Raw genomic sequence first — 17848 nt, 5'->3', positions numbered from 1 at the left:
CGTTAATATTAACGTTTAAACAATTCTTAATCACCTATTGAAAATACGATCATGAATACACGCAACGTGTTCAATTTTCCCCAATAATTCGGCGAAGTGGTACGCCAACGTATTTTTATTATTTTCAATCTATAGTTTTTCATAAAAGTACACAGCCCAAGAATTCTCAAATTAATAAACTATAGAAGGAAAATAATGCAAGGCGTATTACATATTAATTTTCGTACTAATTGGCGGATAATATCAAGGTAAGTTACTTTGCATAATTTGCAGGAGCTACTTCCCCCTGTAAGTATTCGTGCACAAATAACTTGTATCGCAGACATGTAATCTGCTTACGAATGAAGAATAATTTCATTCCGTGTAGTGACTATCGAAGACCTGGTAATAATGTACCTATAAAAGATTTCGATTTGATTCGTTTTCATTGGGTATAACCTATACTGAAAGCAATGTACTATGTGATAAGTTTTCGCATTATCCTTCAAACACGCATGTTCTAAATGCTCCAGTAATTATGAAAATTAATAATTAAATAAACAGTTCCTACGTACAGATATATGTATATATGTAGCCCTTTATTCATAAAATTACTTTCTTGTCAATGAAGTTTCTTCACAGAGTTTGGGTAGCACAGTTGCAGATTGTTTTGCTGGTATACGTCTTACTCTAACATAATTACTTTTATGAAGATTTAAGTAATGAAAAGATCGTATATATCTTATACTCTCTTTCATGGTGAAGTCACACACCAATTAATTAAGCTTAAAAACACGTACATACGAATATTGATACTGCGGTTACTAAAAACTGTCCTTAACACAGGTGTGCCTGTGAAAAACTTTTCCTCCTTATAGAATGATAAATTATTGGACGACTGACTTCGGTTTCAGTCTCTATTAACGCATTTTCTCACTTACACACTAATTATCCCCTCGTACTTGTAAAGTACAAATCAAATTGTACGATTCAGAGTATATACTTATACTTGTATCCTGGGATACTATCGGATCAAATACTTGATAAATTATGAAAAGCGACAGTATGACAATACAATTAATGACAAAAACTAATATATATATATATATATATATATTACGTCGTTTTCAATATTTACACATGTTTTCCTCGAAATAAAATACTCCGCCCGTGTGATTTTTTTCTCATTAAAATACTAATTGACATAATGAATATGCTTTCGCCTCTACATATATTTTAGCATGACAGCGTTCACAGTATGGGTACCGTAAACTTAGAATTCAGTTCTTCTTGTCTATGCGTTTCTATTTCTTAGAGAGGAACAGTCTCTAAAAAATAAAAAATAAAAGGAAGAGGGCATATGAGTTGAATGTAACGGTTTATACACTGAATAAGAAGAGTCATTGAATATTTATATAATAGTGTTAATAGTCAGCATTAACGGATCTTCGGCGTTAATTTTTTTTTTGGTCTCGTATTTCTACAGAAAAATTCTACCAAAAACCTAAAGAATTCGTCAATATATATAAATCTATTTAGTACTATAAATAACCAGAAAGAGGCGTTTTCTTTCTCGCACTAATTGCGCTCGCAAGTTCACTTTTTTCCATTAACATTCTGTTAACATAAAAACTGCATAAAACACAGTAGTCTCTTTGTCGGCAAATGATTTACGATGTTTCCGACGTCAGATCTAATACGAAAGATATAAAAAAAAAAGTCGCTTGACCACAAATCATCCTTCTTTTGCCCACTCATTCTCGCCGGTATTCTTTCCCTCCCCACCCAATGACATAAAAAATGTGAGAGGCGATCCATAGCAAAACCTTATGGAAAAATGACTGAAGAATATAATGCGAATTACCGGAAAATATAAATCCTTTTCGTTTCTTTTTTTTTAAATGTATAATACTGCCATCTTTTTAGTAGCGTCTCCTCTTGTTTGGATAATCGTCCTGACGATTTCGATCATTGCCACCTTGCCAACGCCCACTACCACCACCACCTCCACGACCGCCACCACCCATGTTACCCATATCGACCCTCATATCCATCAAATCCATTATCTGCCCACGATCATCATTGTAACCACCCCCTCGACTACCACGGTCCATAGTGTTATAAGCATCCATGAAGGACTTTGGGTCCTAATTGTCACAAAACGGACGAGTAGTCGTTACCGCGGATAACGTGACACGGTAGTTTTTTTTTTTTTTTTTAATAAGTTATAGGTTATATCAGAGCAGTCGAGAGTATGTCGATAATCATTGAAGCAAATGTGCCACGGTTTTTCCGTTTAAACGGTGAACACACACACACACACGGTGTTTCGTAGATTTTGAATGTACCATAAATACATTTCACACGGTTCAGGGCGACCATCCATGTTTGACAGCAGCACAGGTCATCGTCAATTTTCGTCAAATCACATAGAAAAGAAAGGGGAAAACACAATGTTAGATGTTGTTTTGTATGTACAACAGATTAGAATGGATTGCGTAAATACACGCGCTAAAACAAACGATATACGTATAAATTTATTATACTTCTTCGCGAATGTATGGAGATTTTTTTTCAGACATCGGTTAACCTTACTTAACCAAGCAAATGCCCAACATATAAATTGACGATGGTTATTCACCATCGAACTCGGTAGACCTATAAAACCGCATATAATTTTTCAATGTGTAAAATACTGCGTGTATTTCACTCCTTAAAGAAGTTTCATTGTTTCTGAAACTGTGTAGGTTATAAAGAGACAAAATGGTAAAACGTAGTCTGCAGAATTATCATTTGGAACTACTGGAAAAATATGAATGCGAAATTACAATCATATTAAAATACTTTCATTAAAACATATTTTTACACCTAACGGACGAACAACTGTTTTAGTGTTATTTCTTTCAACATTCAGTTTGCGAATTGATAATATCATGTTGGATATCATTAAAATTGTTACTAGTAATTTTCAAAGTGGACGGAATTTTAGTATACAATGTGTATGTAGTGTATGTAGAAGCAATTTAACGACTTCTTGATTATATGTTTATATCCTAATATACACCTAGTAATATGTTCATAAAATCCTTTGAAAATGTTCGTTTGGATATGCTACAAAATATTTCAGAGTACTCATACTCATAGCTTATTTAGTACATAAACGTGGGAGTTTGTTAAATAGAATTTTAGACAATTCTGAAGTTTAAGTATTGATACAAGTAGCAAAGAGGCGTGATCAAGACCTCTAAGCAAACTCTACGCAATACTTACACCACAAGATTGTATCATCCGTGAATATTTTTAAATCGATGTATTGGAAAACGGTATAGAAACAAACACGACCGTCATAAATGTAAGTAACATTAAAAACATCCCCCAAACTTCTTGTAGAAAATAAAAATTACTTAATCTGGCATTTGTTATAAATTAAATATTGCTCCATTCAGAAACTACAATATTCCAGTACTTCGTAGATATACTGCGATAAATAGAACTTCTACATGTTTAAAATGAAAATATTTTCTGAATAGAGCTGGATCGTGATTGAACAATATTTGATACTGTTGGGCATTTCTTGGTCAATAAATATTAAATTCTTACTATGGAACTATATAGTATAAACATAATGTGTACTGATGCAATAGGACTTATTAAATAGAAACCTTAAGTACCTGTAAAAATATAAAGGCCATAAAAATCTGTGTTAGTTCCATAGTAAAAAGAACACCTACTCCTTAATGCAACTAGAGAAAATAGAATACAGAGCCTCCTGTCTGCAAGCATATGGAGAGACCAATGTAGCAAGGTATCAATATAGTTTTGGTTAGAATTATTGCATTTACAAATGCCCAGAGAACAACGCACAGAGTAGTACATTTTTAAATATTCCCTATCATTTTAGGGGCTGCTCAAATTCAATACCTAAGTTCTTCGTACATCACAGTGCACTTGACAAATCTTAAATGTTACTTAGATCAACACTTAAAATGTACTGCCTCGGAACAAATAGAAGTTCCATAAACCAGAAAAAGTGTTTATAAATTAATGATATATACAATAGTGGGAACAAGAATTGTGAAAAGACCTCCCCAAAAAGGTACTGTATGCAGGCTGTCTCCCCGAACTGGTGGAACGACCAAAATGGGGATCATGCCACTTGATAAAATTAGTCAAAAATATAGAGCCTTTTTTCATACGAAACTTCATTTTTCCGAATAAATCGATATTAAAAGTGCATCGAGTACTCCCGAACTCGACTGTGCCTCATCTTAACAAATCTCACAATAAATTAACCTTCGCTACTTTTGTATTCATGAACATTATCAATATCATGGCTTCCAATTGTATCAGATTTACTAACTCACATTTATCCATATAAACTCTCCAATTTCTGTCATTCTATTGACATGACTACAAGAACCGAACACAGCTGAAACAGAAAACTGTTCTTGCATTCGACCAATTACACACAGAGAATACTTTAGAAAACGTTCCTAGAAGCGTAATATGCAGAACAGAATTATGTTGCCAGAAAATTACCAACAGTATTTACATTGATAATAAACATTGACAATAATTACATTGATAATAACTGATAAATCCAAGAAATCAGAATATCAATGGACACTTTGCAGTGATATTTGTTAGGTCTAGACGTAAGTAAGGCCATACGTAAGTGGAGGCATACTCGATAAATATTAAACAGCAATTTATTCGGAAATGAAACTTCGTATAAGAAAATGCATTTCCAACTTATTTGATCATGTTAGGATCACCTCCTTTCGGTTTGTACCTTTAGTTCGAAGACTCCCTGTACACGTATGTGTGTATAAATCAGTAGTAATAATGCAGTTCTGATACTTCTTGCACAGACTTCAAATAGATGACGACAAATTTATTAAATTAAATCAGCCTATCTATGTAGTCCCCAATATATTAACATTCCTTGCGTAATTATTACGGTGTAAAGTCGGTACTATGTATGCCGTAACATTTTTTATTGGAGTACTAACACATATATATAATACACCGCAGACTAGATGTTTCAACTTGCATTACTATACATCCATCATTTCTGCACAATTTCCTAGATTTCAACAATACCATAGACAATCAACTTGGTAAGACGATCTAGTATTTGTAGTAGAAATATCCCTTATTTAGGACACCATTTTCGAAACAGACGCTTATTCAGATGTATTAAGAATAAAACGTCGAATTATACCTGATACACTCAAACGAGATAACAGCTTAGCGATTGTATTAGATAAGAGAAAATATAGAAGTTGTCATCGGGTAAGTATATGCTTTCATTTCACTGAAAGCAACAGAACAGCCCAACAGTGGATGAAAAGTCAGGATAATATATAAGTATTGTTTGAAGGAGTATGAAAAAGTTGGAAATCTGTTGCAGAAATATTTTGTCAGTGTCTAAAATATCCTCTCTTCTATTTCTGTTAAGGCAAAGTCAAACATCGTGATTCAACTTCGGCGTCTTTCTACACCAGAAAATATCAATAAAAAATAATTAGTTAAATGTTAAGTTTCAATATATGCCCATTGACTCCTCCACATGTTAAAGCCAATTAATTAAAATTCAACTGTTTGTATAATGCATACGCAACGAAACTCGGAATTCGATAAATTGGTTGGCATTGTTGCAGACATTAGAACTCTGCTACATTGGAAAACATGCTTTCGTGGGAAGACTTATGAAGAAGCCCCGTGTTCTTATATTTCTTTTCGCAGAACTTTTTCGTTACCGAGACTGGCTCTTTCGTCATGCAAGAACACAGTTCGATTCATCTAACAGTTTTTCCATATATAGACGTAATAGTTTTCGAGTATCACCAGATAGATATAGATATACATATGCGAATGAAAGACAAAAAAGAATTAAATATTTTGAAAAGGGATAAGTAACTGTTTTGTCATGAAATAATAAAGTCAAATCAAGTGATAATATAAAGGGATACGTTACCACTGGCATGCCGCTTCCACCTGTAATGAAGTACAATGTACAATTAGAAATCGTTGTAATCAGTGAAACACTACAAATAATTTACGATTGCTTTTAAATGATTTATAATTCATATGTTAAAACAAATTCCAAACACAATTGCGATTCATCGATTTTGTAGAATTAAAGGTACCGAATTTCACTGTTAGACGATTGCAGAAGTATGAAAACTTACCGTCAGGTTGACCATATCCATCCCGATCACTGTTACTAACAGAATCGTAATTTTTTCCTCCCATGCCACCTCCACCGCCGCCACCGCCACCGCCGCCGCCGCCGCCGCCACCACCTCCACCTCCACCTCCTCCTCCTCCTCTTATTGCTTGTTCCTTAAATATAAAAGGAACACAACACTAAGCATTATTAAGAAACAATAAATAAATGAAAAATTAAAAATCATAAATGTTATCAGTGTAATGAGTATCTATTATTCCGGATAAAAGCATAAAATTAATCAAATTACGAAATAACTTTTGCATACAAAATTTAAAAGACGCGTTCTTGTAGGAGAACATTAAAAATACGATTATAAAAAATTTGTTGAAATAAAAGATTCTTTCAATATAACATTTCAAAAGTTAATTACCTGCATAAACAAATTATTTTCTTGTTGACGTCTGTGCAATTCTTCCTCTTGTCTTCTGATACGCATAGCCATTTCTTCTTGCTGTCTCCTTCGTAGCTCCTCTTCACGTGTCCTTTGTTCTTCAGCTTGTCTTTCTTTCATTTCCCATTCTCTTTTCTGTCTCTCTCGGTCAGCTTCACGCATACGCAGTTCTGTGAACAGACAAAATTTATGTGTAAACATATAAATAACTTTCAAATGTCACAAAATACTGACGTTCTCTTAGCAATTCCGTTTCATGCTCATAACGTGCGAACTCCATCTGTGCTTCCAATTTTTCTTCTTCCATTGCCATTTCTCTCTTCAGCGCTTCTTCCTTCTGTTTATACAGCTCGTGGAGTTGTTTCCACCTTGTTCCATATTCATGTTCGAAGCTTCCTAACTGTGCAAATCTTGGACCGATATCGCGAGCCTTGAAAAATTCTGGATTCTTCCGTGGCAAATTTTTGTCGGGATAACCATCTACATCATCTTGTTGTTCGAATGGTTCGACAACGACTGGCCGCAAAGAACTATAACAAATATATTCTCCTTTGAATATCTACAGAAACGTTATATGAATATGATTAGGTTTTTAAAAAAAAAACTGTATTCCTTCTTCGGCACACAATACAAACAATTATTGCACCATGCTTCCATTGGGAATTACTTTTCTCTTCCCCAATTATTTTAATTGGCACTTGTTGATTATTTAATACATCTAACAAGCGTGGCATCGGGGAAACCACTTCTTATGTCTATCATAGAAACTTACGCAGTTAAGAAGTAGCAGCCTTCTGTACACTTTCGTAGAGCAAGTTGGGCAGATGGTTTCCTGCAGAATTCGACAATGCCTTCACCAGTAGATTTTCCTCTATCGTCTACTATAACTATTGCACGTTCGATTTCACCAAAAACACTAAACGACCTTTCAAGCAACTCATTTGAAATCCAAGGTGTAAGATTTTTAATTTTAATCGTCGATGAATGTGGAGCAAAACGTACTTTAAGCGCACGACCTTTTCGCATTGTCCCATCCAATTCATGTTTCGCTTTCTCGGCATTTACCCTATAATCCTACAAATTACGAAACGTTGTAAGTTCAGATTCAAATTTTCATCACTCTGTTTGTCCCCAAACGATTTATCATATGAAAAAGATATGCAGCCAAATATTATTATCAGTGTCCATCAAACGGTAATTGTTTTAATCATGTTCTATAGAGACGAAGAAAAAAAATACACCACAATATTTGAATTCAATTTACCATTCTGAGGAAGGCGAAATTCTTCTCCTTATTGACAAAAAGCTCGGATATTTCACCATATTGTTGAAACATCTGCTGAATTTCTTCTTCTGTAACATCATTAGTTAAGTTTCCAATATACAAACGATTACGTCCACTAAACTTTTTTTCTGTAGTTTCCTGTGGTGGTAATTCATGAGTTGGTCCGCTGATAGCCATAATACGTTCCATTAAACGATCCTAATTGGAAAACCGATAAAAAATATTAACCAAAACAAGGATAATTTTACACATTTAAAATTTTTTCTGTATTTAATATATCAAATATAATTAATCTATTAGATATAATAACTAATGCTTACATCTTGTGAACGATTTCCCATGTTTCTGTCGCCACCTCCTCGACCACCTCTACCTCCGCGCATTCCACCTCCTCGTCCCATACCCATTCCTCCGCCCATACCTCCTCCCATTCCTCCTCCCATTCCTCCTCCCATTCCTCCTCCCATGCCACCACCCATTCCTTCAGACATTGTGTTGTCCATTCCACCATCCATGGAATCACTCATCTTCATCTGTAATAATTTATTATATTCTTAATTGCAATTTTGTGGTTTTATAATGTACAAAATTTATAAGAATGTTTCCTAAATATTACAAATTGAAGAAGAAAATATTAAAAATGTTGACATTAATAGATTCACATTATGACCTTTAACAGTTGCACAGCGGACGGTTAGACAGCAAGCCGGGCGATGGTGCTGGGTCACTTGTGACTCATACTGAATTCGCTTATTCAGACATTATAGAATAAACTGTAGGAGATTTTATCTTTACATTAAATCACACATATTCAGGTAGCATATATTTACAATTTGCAAAAATAAAAAAATATTTTTAAAAAATACCCAGTACATATGCAATTATACTACTTGTTTACATATTTATAATACATAGACAAAAATAAAATTATCTAAATAATTTACATATATATAAATCACTGCTTCTATCTACGACATTTGAAAATGATTGATACGCTATGCTCGACGTCCGAACTAAAACTGTTTGCGTTGCAGCTAATCCTTGAGCGCCTGATCGCTTTATTTTGTTTCTGTGCGACACAATGCTCTCTAATCCAAGAAACCAACAATGTATTACAATATATGGGGCTACAGCTACAGCAGATGCGTTTTCTGACGAATAAAGCAAAAATATTCATCTACTAAACGTGAAAAGCTTAGCTTGTCATGGACCTATTCGTCAGAAAATGTATCCACTATAACCGTAGCCTGAGTCAAGTCAGAATTGACCCAGCACCGTCGGCAGACTGTTAAATGTCGAAATTAACTCTCTGAGCTCGTAAAGGGGGGGGGGAGGACTATACACAGCAGAAATACTTTTACCGTTCTCATGGTAAGACACGCGTAATCGTTTATTTACAAGCTTAACGTATAATTTTTTTTGTGTGTATACTCTCAGTGTTGCCTGGTTCAGACATGTCCAATAATTTAGTCGAGTGGCGAATAGTTTAGCAATTTACAGTGTGCTGACACTAAAATTTAGTCGATTGTTTAGTGAAATAATTTAGTCGAGCAGATCTATTTCGTTAGATTTTTCTGGTTGAATAGGGTTCCCCCACCATTCACTAGTTTCCATAGTAACTAATTAAACATATTCGGACGCATTTTTTTAGTCGAGTTCATTAGTATATTATCCAAAATATGACTACGCGTTGGAACAAAGAAGTTACATTTCAATTCGTTTGCGAATATGTAAAACATGAATCATTGTGGAATATAAAAAATAATTTATATGAAAACAGAGCAGCAAAACAAGCTGCATACGAAAATTAGCCGAAATTATTAATATACAAGGTTTTACGGTGAAAGAAATAAAGTTAAAAATAAACAATATTACATCCACCAATTCCCAAGAATTAAAAAAATCAGTATCCATCCATAATCCATTAATCCATTTTCTAACCCATATACAATTTGGTTTGTTAATTTCTACTTCAATTTTCTCTAATAAAATTTGTACAATGTTTTTAATAACATTGTTCAGTTGTCTGTTCATCTCTCGTGATTTCAAAAACCCAACTGTACTATCCGGACACTTTTCTATGCGCTACATCCTTTACTACAGTAACGTCTCCATGAGTGCAACGTACGCGGGTCCACTCCAAAGCATTCGTGGCAAGACGGAAAGGTTTTCAGGCCCTCGTAAATTTGTTTTCTGTCCGAAGCCGAGCCTCTGCATAGCTTCTGTTTCCTTCTGTTTTGATTAATTCCACAGGGGGACTCCCCCAGCGATAGGAATAACGCCGTTGCTCGTGTCGCATTCATCGAGGAATCACTGTAGTAAGTAGTTACTCGCCACTCGACTAAATTACTGAACGTGTCTGAACCAACCTTTTGAGAGAGCCGTACTCGGGAAATGTTTGCCCCCTTACAGGTAGTTTTTGAATGGTTAGCATGGTATTTCCTGCAGTAATTACAGGCTTAACGTGTAATATCAAAAACATGTAACATTAAATGTACAACAAAAAATTCTTTATAAAAGTGACAAAGCTCCAGTGTCATAAAAGAAATGATAAGTTATGTCATTTGTGCAAAATAATTCCGACCAGTAAGATATCCATCTATGCCTCAACGCGCTACGACCGCAAAGAATAGATTTGTAGATACTTTAAGAGCACTGTCCTTTTTTTTAATAAAACAAAATGTGTACATGTATAAACTTGTACAATTTACAAAAAAATAAAAAAAAAGGATTACTAGAATTTTCTATTTCAAAAGGTAATTTGTATGTGTAACTTCTAATTATGATTTACATTTGAAATCCATAATTCTTACCACCAGTAAATTACACATTACAAGATTGCATTATTGAAATTCTTTTCCACATGAGAATGCATTCGAAAACCTGAGTACATTTTCACTCTTCTTTATTTGCTTTTATAGAGGACTAAAATAAATTTTATCAATTGAAAATTTTTATAAAATTTCTGTCGAAGGAGCCATTCCACGCGAAGTCGGGACACTCTTTGGAGTAGCACTTCGGATTTTGTTGAAACTTGGACATGTTATAGTCTTTAGTGGAATATAAACGTATCTCGAAAGATTGTTGAAAATTTTTTAAATTGTTCATTTCAGAGCTGTTCAAAATACAGTTTTAAATAATATAATTGTTGAACTAATAAACTGATAATAACGAGCTTTCTGGGTGCTTACAGTGGGAAAATAAGAGAACCTAATAAAATTATTTCAGTTAAAACAAATATATTTAACTATTTATTTTACAATTGTTTTAAAGAATTTGAATTTAATAATAGCGGGGTACTATTGAAAAAATTGAAAAAAAAATCGGAATATAGTTCCATTTGTTCTCTTTATGGACAAATTTTACAAAATATGGACACTTCATAATTGGCTATATAAAAAGTCATAGAAGTTAATGCTGCTAATACCTCATGGCTTGGCCGGTTGAGGCAGTATGCTTCGATGCAGCATTACTTCAATGAATTTTACAAGTAGCCAATTTTCAAAATGTGTCCATAAAGGGGACAAATAAGACTTTATCCTTATTTTTTTCAAATTTTTCAATAGTCCCCACTATTATAAATTTGAATTTCTATAAAGATATTGCAAAAGGTTAAGTTCTCTTATGTCTCTACTGTAAGCACCCACAACGCTCATTTTGACCAATTTATTAGTTCAACAGTTATAATTTATTGAAGAAAGATTGACACTACATTTCACACAGCTGCGAATCAATTTTTAAAATTTTCAAAAACCCTTCTATATGCGTTTATATACCACTAAAAACTATAACGCATCCAAGTTTTAACAAAATCCACAATGTTACTCTAAAAAGTATCCGATTTAGCATGGAATAATCTGAAGAGAATTTTCGATTTCCACGTGTTCCCATGTTAAATGGTTCCTGTCCGCCATTTTAGTTTTCGTATGCACCATTTTGTAAACTGGAAAAAAATCGATATGTTTCAATGATACTTTCGATAAGCACAAATTATACATATCATAGTAAAATAAAATTGCTTTCATAAAAGCAATCTTTAATATTTATGAGACAAAAACATTAATGAAAAATCTCAATTTTCGAATATGGTGTTCTTCTTTAATATTCTTAAACATTCTACTATCTCAAATAGTTTGTCAATTTTTGAAATTTTTATACACACTTAAATAGTTGGATACACTATCAGATACTACATTAACATGTAATAGTAATCTCAATATATATGAAGAAAATAATAAGAGTTTCTAAAAATTCTGATAAGAAATACTATGCTCTCCTTTTCCAAACATAAAAGTTTAGTGTGTGTATACTACCTGTTTCAAAAATCCGAATGTACGAGAGAGTAATATGAAGAGTATATTATACTACAAGGGTTTTTGTTTTCTTTTTCTTCCACAAATGTAATGGTTTACCCAAAACTTATTGTAAAAATAGAACCTTTTAGATTATGTGTACCTTCCTTTTTATTATGTAATAAAACATTTTTAAAAAGTAAGAATAAAGCTTACTACAAAAGTTGTACTAAAATATACAGATACTTATAACTCTTATTACTACGAGTCAAAATGACCAGACATTCGCAACCCGCGTCGCTGCTAGGGCATTTGGTGTGCGTGGGTTAAGATCATAAAAGACATTAAAAAGACACTCAATTTACATAGGCAGAAAATTGTGAAGGGGACAAACTATTGTTCAAAACGCAAAAGGTTCATGGTTTTAAAGAAAGGAAAAACAGATATGTACTTAGGAATTCTCAAACCTTTACCAATATGTTTAGCTTTTACTCTTTTCTTGAGAGTAAATGTATTATCCTCCTTAAATTTCCTAACAGTACTAAAGAAATTATGTACTACATTTCAGGAAGTACTAATAAATTGTTTGGAGATACGAATAACTAAGGTTCAACCTAAAGGTACAACTTTTACACTTACATTACAACATTAATAATTTATATATTGAAAATGGAAGTTTTTAATAAGGAAAAATGAAGGTACGAGATAAAAAAAATGAATAGTCTGAAACAAGCGAAAGTATTACGCATTACTTCGAAGCTATCATGGCGGCCTAAATAAGAACGCCGAGAAATATTTGTAACATGGAAGGATAAAAAAATAAAAAAATAAAAGAACACTTACAGGACCATCGTTGTTTCTGTTTCCTCCGCCCATTCCACCACCGCGTCCACCAGAAAAACGCGTACCACCTTTTCGACCACGCGGTCCGCGATTACCGCCTCCCGGTGGATTACGTTCTCGTGGATTATCGTTACTATTTTCTGCAGGTACATTTTGCTGCTCTGGTTTTACGTTTGGTGAATCGGCTCCTGCCATCGTACGCTTAGGAATGGCTGTATGCTCGTCCTTACGACTCCGTATGGAGAGTACAAATTCCTCGCACGCAACGAGTTTCACTCGCTCCCAACCGTCTTCCGAAACGAAGCGTCCACTATGGCGTCCGACAACGAAGAGAACGAAGCCGCTAAACGGATCTATTAAAAGACTTGCCCCCACTCCATGACATCATATCCGGTACATCATGGACGCATCCTTCTAAGTCTATGATTGGTTGGTTATTTATACTAAAGTAATGTATTTTTATTATACTAAAGTAATATATATACTGAACAAATTAAAATATGCATTCAATTTATATTAGGTATAGTGTATTTAATTTAAATATTATATCAATGTGTGTATTGTACAATTATATATATACATATATACAAACGTATAACGCAGTTGCTCTTACGAAATCACGTTTAATAAATAATTTACATCTAGTTATAGGCCATGAATTTCCAAAATTATGGCAGTCAAAATACAATACACCCATGACCAAAATATGTGAAATCGGTTACTTAAACAAATTGTTTATATTCCATATTCATTTATACAATATTTTTAATCCTTTATCCAAAGACAGTTTCATATGGTAATAAATATTTTATGCAGAAAACTCATTTAACGGTAAAATTATTATTTACGAAGTAGTCAGAAAATGTGTAAAATGTAAGATTGTATGATACCATAACAATAGAATTTTTTTTAAATGATCTATTATATGAAAACATCTATTATATTCATGAATACTTTATAACTTAAAACTTGAATTCAAGTCGTTCCGCTGTTATGCATAGCTACCAACCTTCAGAACATAACACAGCACTTTTGGTTAAGTCAATGAAACTATCAATTGTTAATCGTATTTGTTATTACATGGATCCACCTCAACATGGCAGATATCTCGTTCTCTAGTCGTGCCTACTCTAAGATCATATTACACGCAACTAAGTATCCTCATTGTGCACTAAATGGTTTATTGTTAGCGAAACAAAAGAACAAAAGTGATAGCAAGTCCGTAGAGTTACGTATCGAGGATGCGATTCCACTGTTTCATATCTGCCTACACGTCTCGCCTATGGCGGAAATTGCTTTGACTATGGTAAATATTTAAATATTTAACTATGATACATTTAATTGAGATTGCCATAAGTTAAGAATAGGATTTTTTATTTTAATGTATTACATTATACAAATTATTTGAACATATTTTAATTATGACATAAATAAATGTAAACATAAGTGAAGAAAATACACCTTTGAAATAATAAATTGTTAATAGGTTATTTGTTAGTTTCATCTATTACAATGGATGTACTGTTTAATTTTGATTATTTTTGGTATAAACATATTTAAATAGGCATTCTGTGATTTTTAATCATTAATTCACAAAGTGCTATAACTTATTTATTAACCATATGTATATTATTTGTTTATTTAATTCATTTGATTATTAGCCACAACCATATATACAATATTATTTTTAGGTTGATCAATTGGCTACGAGTAAAGGTTTAATTATTGCTGGTTATTATCTTGCAAATGAAAATCTAAGTGATTTAAGGTAACTTTTATTTTTTATTTTGAATCTCATTCAAAATTTTCAAATTTCATATTTCACTGATCTCATTAATTTTCTGTCTAAACATAGTACAGATAAGCCTGCTCATAGAATTGCAGACAAAATAGCAGAAAATTATGGAAATGGCCTACTTGTTGTGGTAAATATAATAAAATTAAGATTTTTAAACATCTTTTTCATTACCCATTTTCCTGTTATCAGATAGACAATAGAGAAATAACATTTGGTATGAACTCAAGTCCTTTGAGAGTATCACAATTCATGGATGGCAAATGGAAGCTGAAAGATGTAACAGAGTAAATAAACATTCCATGTTTTTTAAGATCTTTACTATTTATATAAAAATAATATTTCCTTTTTTAATGTTACAGTATCACATATGACAAAGGAATAATACATACAAATGCTCTGTACAACTTATTTAAAGCAAAGCAGTATAGAAATCTTATTGACTTTGACAATCATCTTGACAACATTTCCCTTGATTGGCAAAATCGTAAACTCAATAAGATCATAGACGAGGCTGTGGAAAAATATAAGTGAAAGCATTTAATAATACATAATTAAGTGTATAAAAACTAATTTAATATATGAAAATATAAAAGTATTTATCTGTATGTATAGGTCTTTAATTTATCTATGAAAGACAACATTAAAATTGAATCACTTGAACTTTAATATTTAATTTGTGGTTATTGTTTGTATAACTACTAATTGATCTTTAAGGAACTTCACTATAATAGATACACTTTTTAATTAAGTCACTGAAGAAAATAAATGTTAAAAATAAATTTCTTACGCAATATATTTCATGTTATTTTTCAGATTGTCCTACTTTATTCTTCATTTTAGAGCTGATGACAGACCAAATATTATTTTACTCTTCTGTATCTAAAATTAATCAATTTATATTAATTAAATTTCATAATATATTATAGGAGATATGGATAAATATTTTGTCTAAATACTTAATATAACAAACTAGTGAAACTTGCCTGAACACACAGTTTCAAATCTTTTACGACTATGCGTGAAATATACGTTCGGATGATCAAAACCCGTCTCTATAATACAGTTGTGAGTAACCTCATAATATCTTCTACATGCTTCAAGATAACGACCTTCTTTTGAAAGTTGTACTATCGATAGTACGTCTGAAATAGTTATAATTTCTTAGAACTTTGAACTAAAATAAACGACGAATTCTACTTTAAGAATGAATGAAAATATTGATTTTATTTAGAGTAGTAAAAATTGACAAATTAGATAGCAAATCAATAGTGAAATAAGACAATGTTACTTTCTATAATCAATCTTTTACATTCTCTTTTAAAGAGACATATGTATAAAAATATATTAGCTTAATACCTGGTTGAACTAATCCACATTTTGACAGTGCATTTTTAAGTACATGTAAGTCCATACATTTATATGGACAACCATGATTGTCTCTTAAACCAACTGTAGAGTTTAATATTTTGAAACAGGGAAAAGGTTCATAGTCTGCCCGTTTTCCTTCTTCCCCATAAAGATGCCTTAAACTGTACCTATATTCTTTTTCGAATGTTCTTTCATTAATTTTTTTAGTAAATTCACTTTTCCAAAATTGTAATGCATCATTTACAGGAAGCCCTATTCCTTTAAGAAATAGGCAATATTGAACTCTACCACCATTAGTGAGGTGATGATTTGTTTTCAATGCTTCATGAAGGAGTCTCATACATAATGGATAAGATGTTTCTGATAGCTAAATAAATTTCAAAATTTAACTTTAATTTTAATTTTTAAATTCTTGATTTTTTTGTGCTTATACATATAAAAATCTTATTTAAAATAATATTTGAATTTTAATATCTACCTCGTCCAGTTCACGAATAGATACTATTCTATCATTATCATAATTGAAACATTGAGTACTAATACAGTTTGGAAGTATACTGAAAATTTTTGTCATCCTTTCATCGCCATAAGCATTTGATACAATTTCTCGCGAATACTAAAATAATATTCTTTAAAAAAAAATATAATAAAAAAATTAAATCAAAAATATTTAACTACATAATATTTCTCTAAACTTACTGTAAAACTTTCATTTAATACTTTTTTAAATTCCGAAACAATTAACCAAGACATTTTCATTTCAGGTACATAAGCAATACCATTTTTTAAAAATATTTCTCGTTTTTTAACTGGATTTATTACATTGGTAAAATATGTTTTGTAAAATTTGACACCATCAATACTTTCGATTCCACAGTAGGATATTGCTAAATCATTTTTAAGTTTTTGTTTTTCTTCTTCAGATATCTATAAAGCAAAGAGGTAGTATGTGTATGAAACTAGTAACTATTTATATAGTAACATATATGAACATTGGACTAACAGCAGTGTACTGAAATGCATTAACATTAATAAATCCTTTGATTTCATCTTTATCCAATAGAGACAATCGCCATTTGAATAACTTTACTTCTTGTTTGAAAAACCATTGACGTTTCTCATATTCAAAAGAAAATGCAGATCTTAATACAAAGTGCGATATACAGTCATTTCTTGTTAAATGCTGTTCCTTTTTTCTCTCGGACTTACAACTATGTATACTTATAAGTTGTACAAAATCATAAAGACTATTATCTTCCAATTGTTTAATCAGGATAGTTACACAATGTTTGGAGGACTTTTTATAATTTTGCAGTGATATCTGTTCTACTAGCTTCAGAACTATAAAATAAAATTTTCTCTCTTTAACTTATTGAATTTCATTAACTTTTATGTAAAAATTTTTATGTATATTTAGTTTTTTTTTCTTTTACCTCTTAATCTATTGACACACCATTGCTGTAATTCCTCTAATTTAATGTATCCAGATGGTGGTATGATATACATTTGTAAATTTTGCAGGTATGTAGTACCAGAGATTTGTTGCTCTCCTTTAACTGTTAGTTGTTGTCGAATTGGCATGTGCGTCATACTTACTAAAAATTTAAGAACAAACTATATGTTACATAAATAATGAATAACATCCAATGTTATGTTT

At 32.0% G+C, this 17848-nt stretch overlaps 3 protein-coding genes across 3 annotated transcripts; 1 reads left to right on the top strand and 2 right to left on the bottom strand.

The window, feature by feature from the left end:
• Nucleotides 1–559: 559 nt before the first annotated feature.
• Nucleotides 560–13341, bottom strand: LOC107187390 (hrp65 protein-like). The gene is made up of 9 exons (XM_015575485.1): nt 13026–13341; nt 8211–8423; nt 7870–8088; nt 7378–7679; nt 6840–7135; nt 6585–6775; nt 6174–6327; nt 5960–5979; nt 560–2126 (listed from the first exon to the last, which is right to left on the bottom strand). The coding sequence occupies exons 1-9, from the start codon at nt 13218–13220 to the stop codon at nt 1902–1904; spliced, it is 1815 nt and encodes a 604-aa protein (XP_015430971.1). The 5' UTR covers nt 13221–13341; the 3' UTR covers nt 560–1901.
• Nucleotides 13342–14121: 780 nt separating this feature from the next.
• Nucleotides 14122–15354, top strand: LOC107187074 (ER membrane protein complex subunit 8/9 homolog). The gene is made up of 5 exons (XM_015575079.1): nt 14122–14331; nt 14717–14793; nt 14881–14950; nt 15013–15107; nt 15183–15354. Exons 1-5 carry the CDS (start codon nt 14122–14124, stop codon nt 15352–15354), a joined length of 624 nt encoding a protein of 207 aa, XP_015430565.1.
• A 334-nt stretch (nt 15355–15688) lies between these two features.
• On the bottom strand, nt 15689–17781 carry LOC107186008 (DNA primase large subunit-like). Its single transcript, XM_015573803.1, has 7 exons — nt 17625–17781; nt 17195–17532; nt 16891–17118; nt 16670–16807; nt 16180–16558; nt 15807–15965; nt 15689–15702 (listed from the first exon to the last, which is right to left on the bottom strand). The coding sequence occupies exons 1-7, from the start codon at nt 17779–17781 to the stop codon at nt 15689–15691; spliced, it is 1413 nt and encodes a 470-aa protein (XP_015429289.1).
• Between the last annotated feature and the right edge of the window lie 67 nt (nt 17782–17848).

The sequence above is a fragment of the Dufourea novaeangliae genome, unplaced genomic scaffold (genome assembly GCF_001272555.1).
Source record: "Dufourea novaeangliae isolate 0120121106 unplaced genomic scaffold, ASM127255v1 scaffold14, whole genome shotgun sequence".
NCBI lineage: Eukaryota > Metazoa > Arthropoda > Insecta > Hymenoptera > Halictidae > Dufourea > Dufourea novaeangliae.
This window is presented reverse-complemented; position numbering and strand designations above follow the sequence as displayed.

Bases quoted from the DNA above. Each gene is read 5' to 3' on its own strand.
- LOC107187390 (XM_015575485.1), bottom strand. From the start codon at position 13,220: ATGGCAGGAGCCGATTCACCAAACGTAAAACCAGAGCAGCAAAATGTA. The intron at 7,136-7,377 runs GTAAGTTTCTAT...TATTTGTTATAG, and splicing joins GGCTGCTACTTCTTAACTGC to TTCTTTGCGGCCAGTCGTTG. The intron at 2,127-5,959 runs GTAACGTATCCC...TGTGACAATTAG, and splicing joins GTGGAAGCGGCATGCCAGTG to GACCCAAAGTCCTTCATGGA.
- LOC107187074 (XM_015575079.1), top strand. From the start codon at position 14,122: ATGGCAGATATCTCGTTCTCTAGTCGTGCCTACTCTAAGATCATATTA. The intron at 14,332-14,716 runs GTAAATATTTAA...TATTATTTTTAG, and splicing joins CGGAAATTGCTTTGACTATG to GTTGATCAATTGGCTACGAG. The intron at 15,108-15,182 runs GTAAATAAACAT...TTAATGTTACAG, and splicing joins AAGCTGAAAGATGTAACAGA to TATCACATATGACAAAGGAA.
- LOC107186008 (XM_015573803.1), bottom strand. From the start codon at position 17,781: ATGACGCACATGCCAATTCGACAACAACTAACAGTTAAAGGAGAGCAA. The intron at 17,533-17,624 runs GTAAAAGAAAAA...TTTATTTTATAG, and splicing joins GTGTGTCAATAGATTAAGAG to TTCTGAAGCTAGTAGAACAG. The intron at 15,966-16,179 runs GTATTAAGCTAA...TAACTATTTCAG, and splicing joins ATGTGGATTAGTTCAACCAG to ACGTACTATCGATAGTACAA.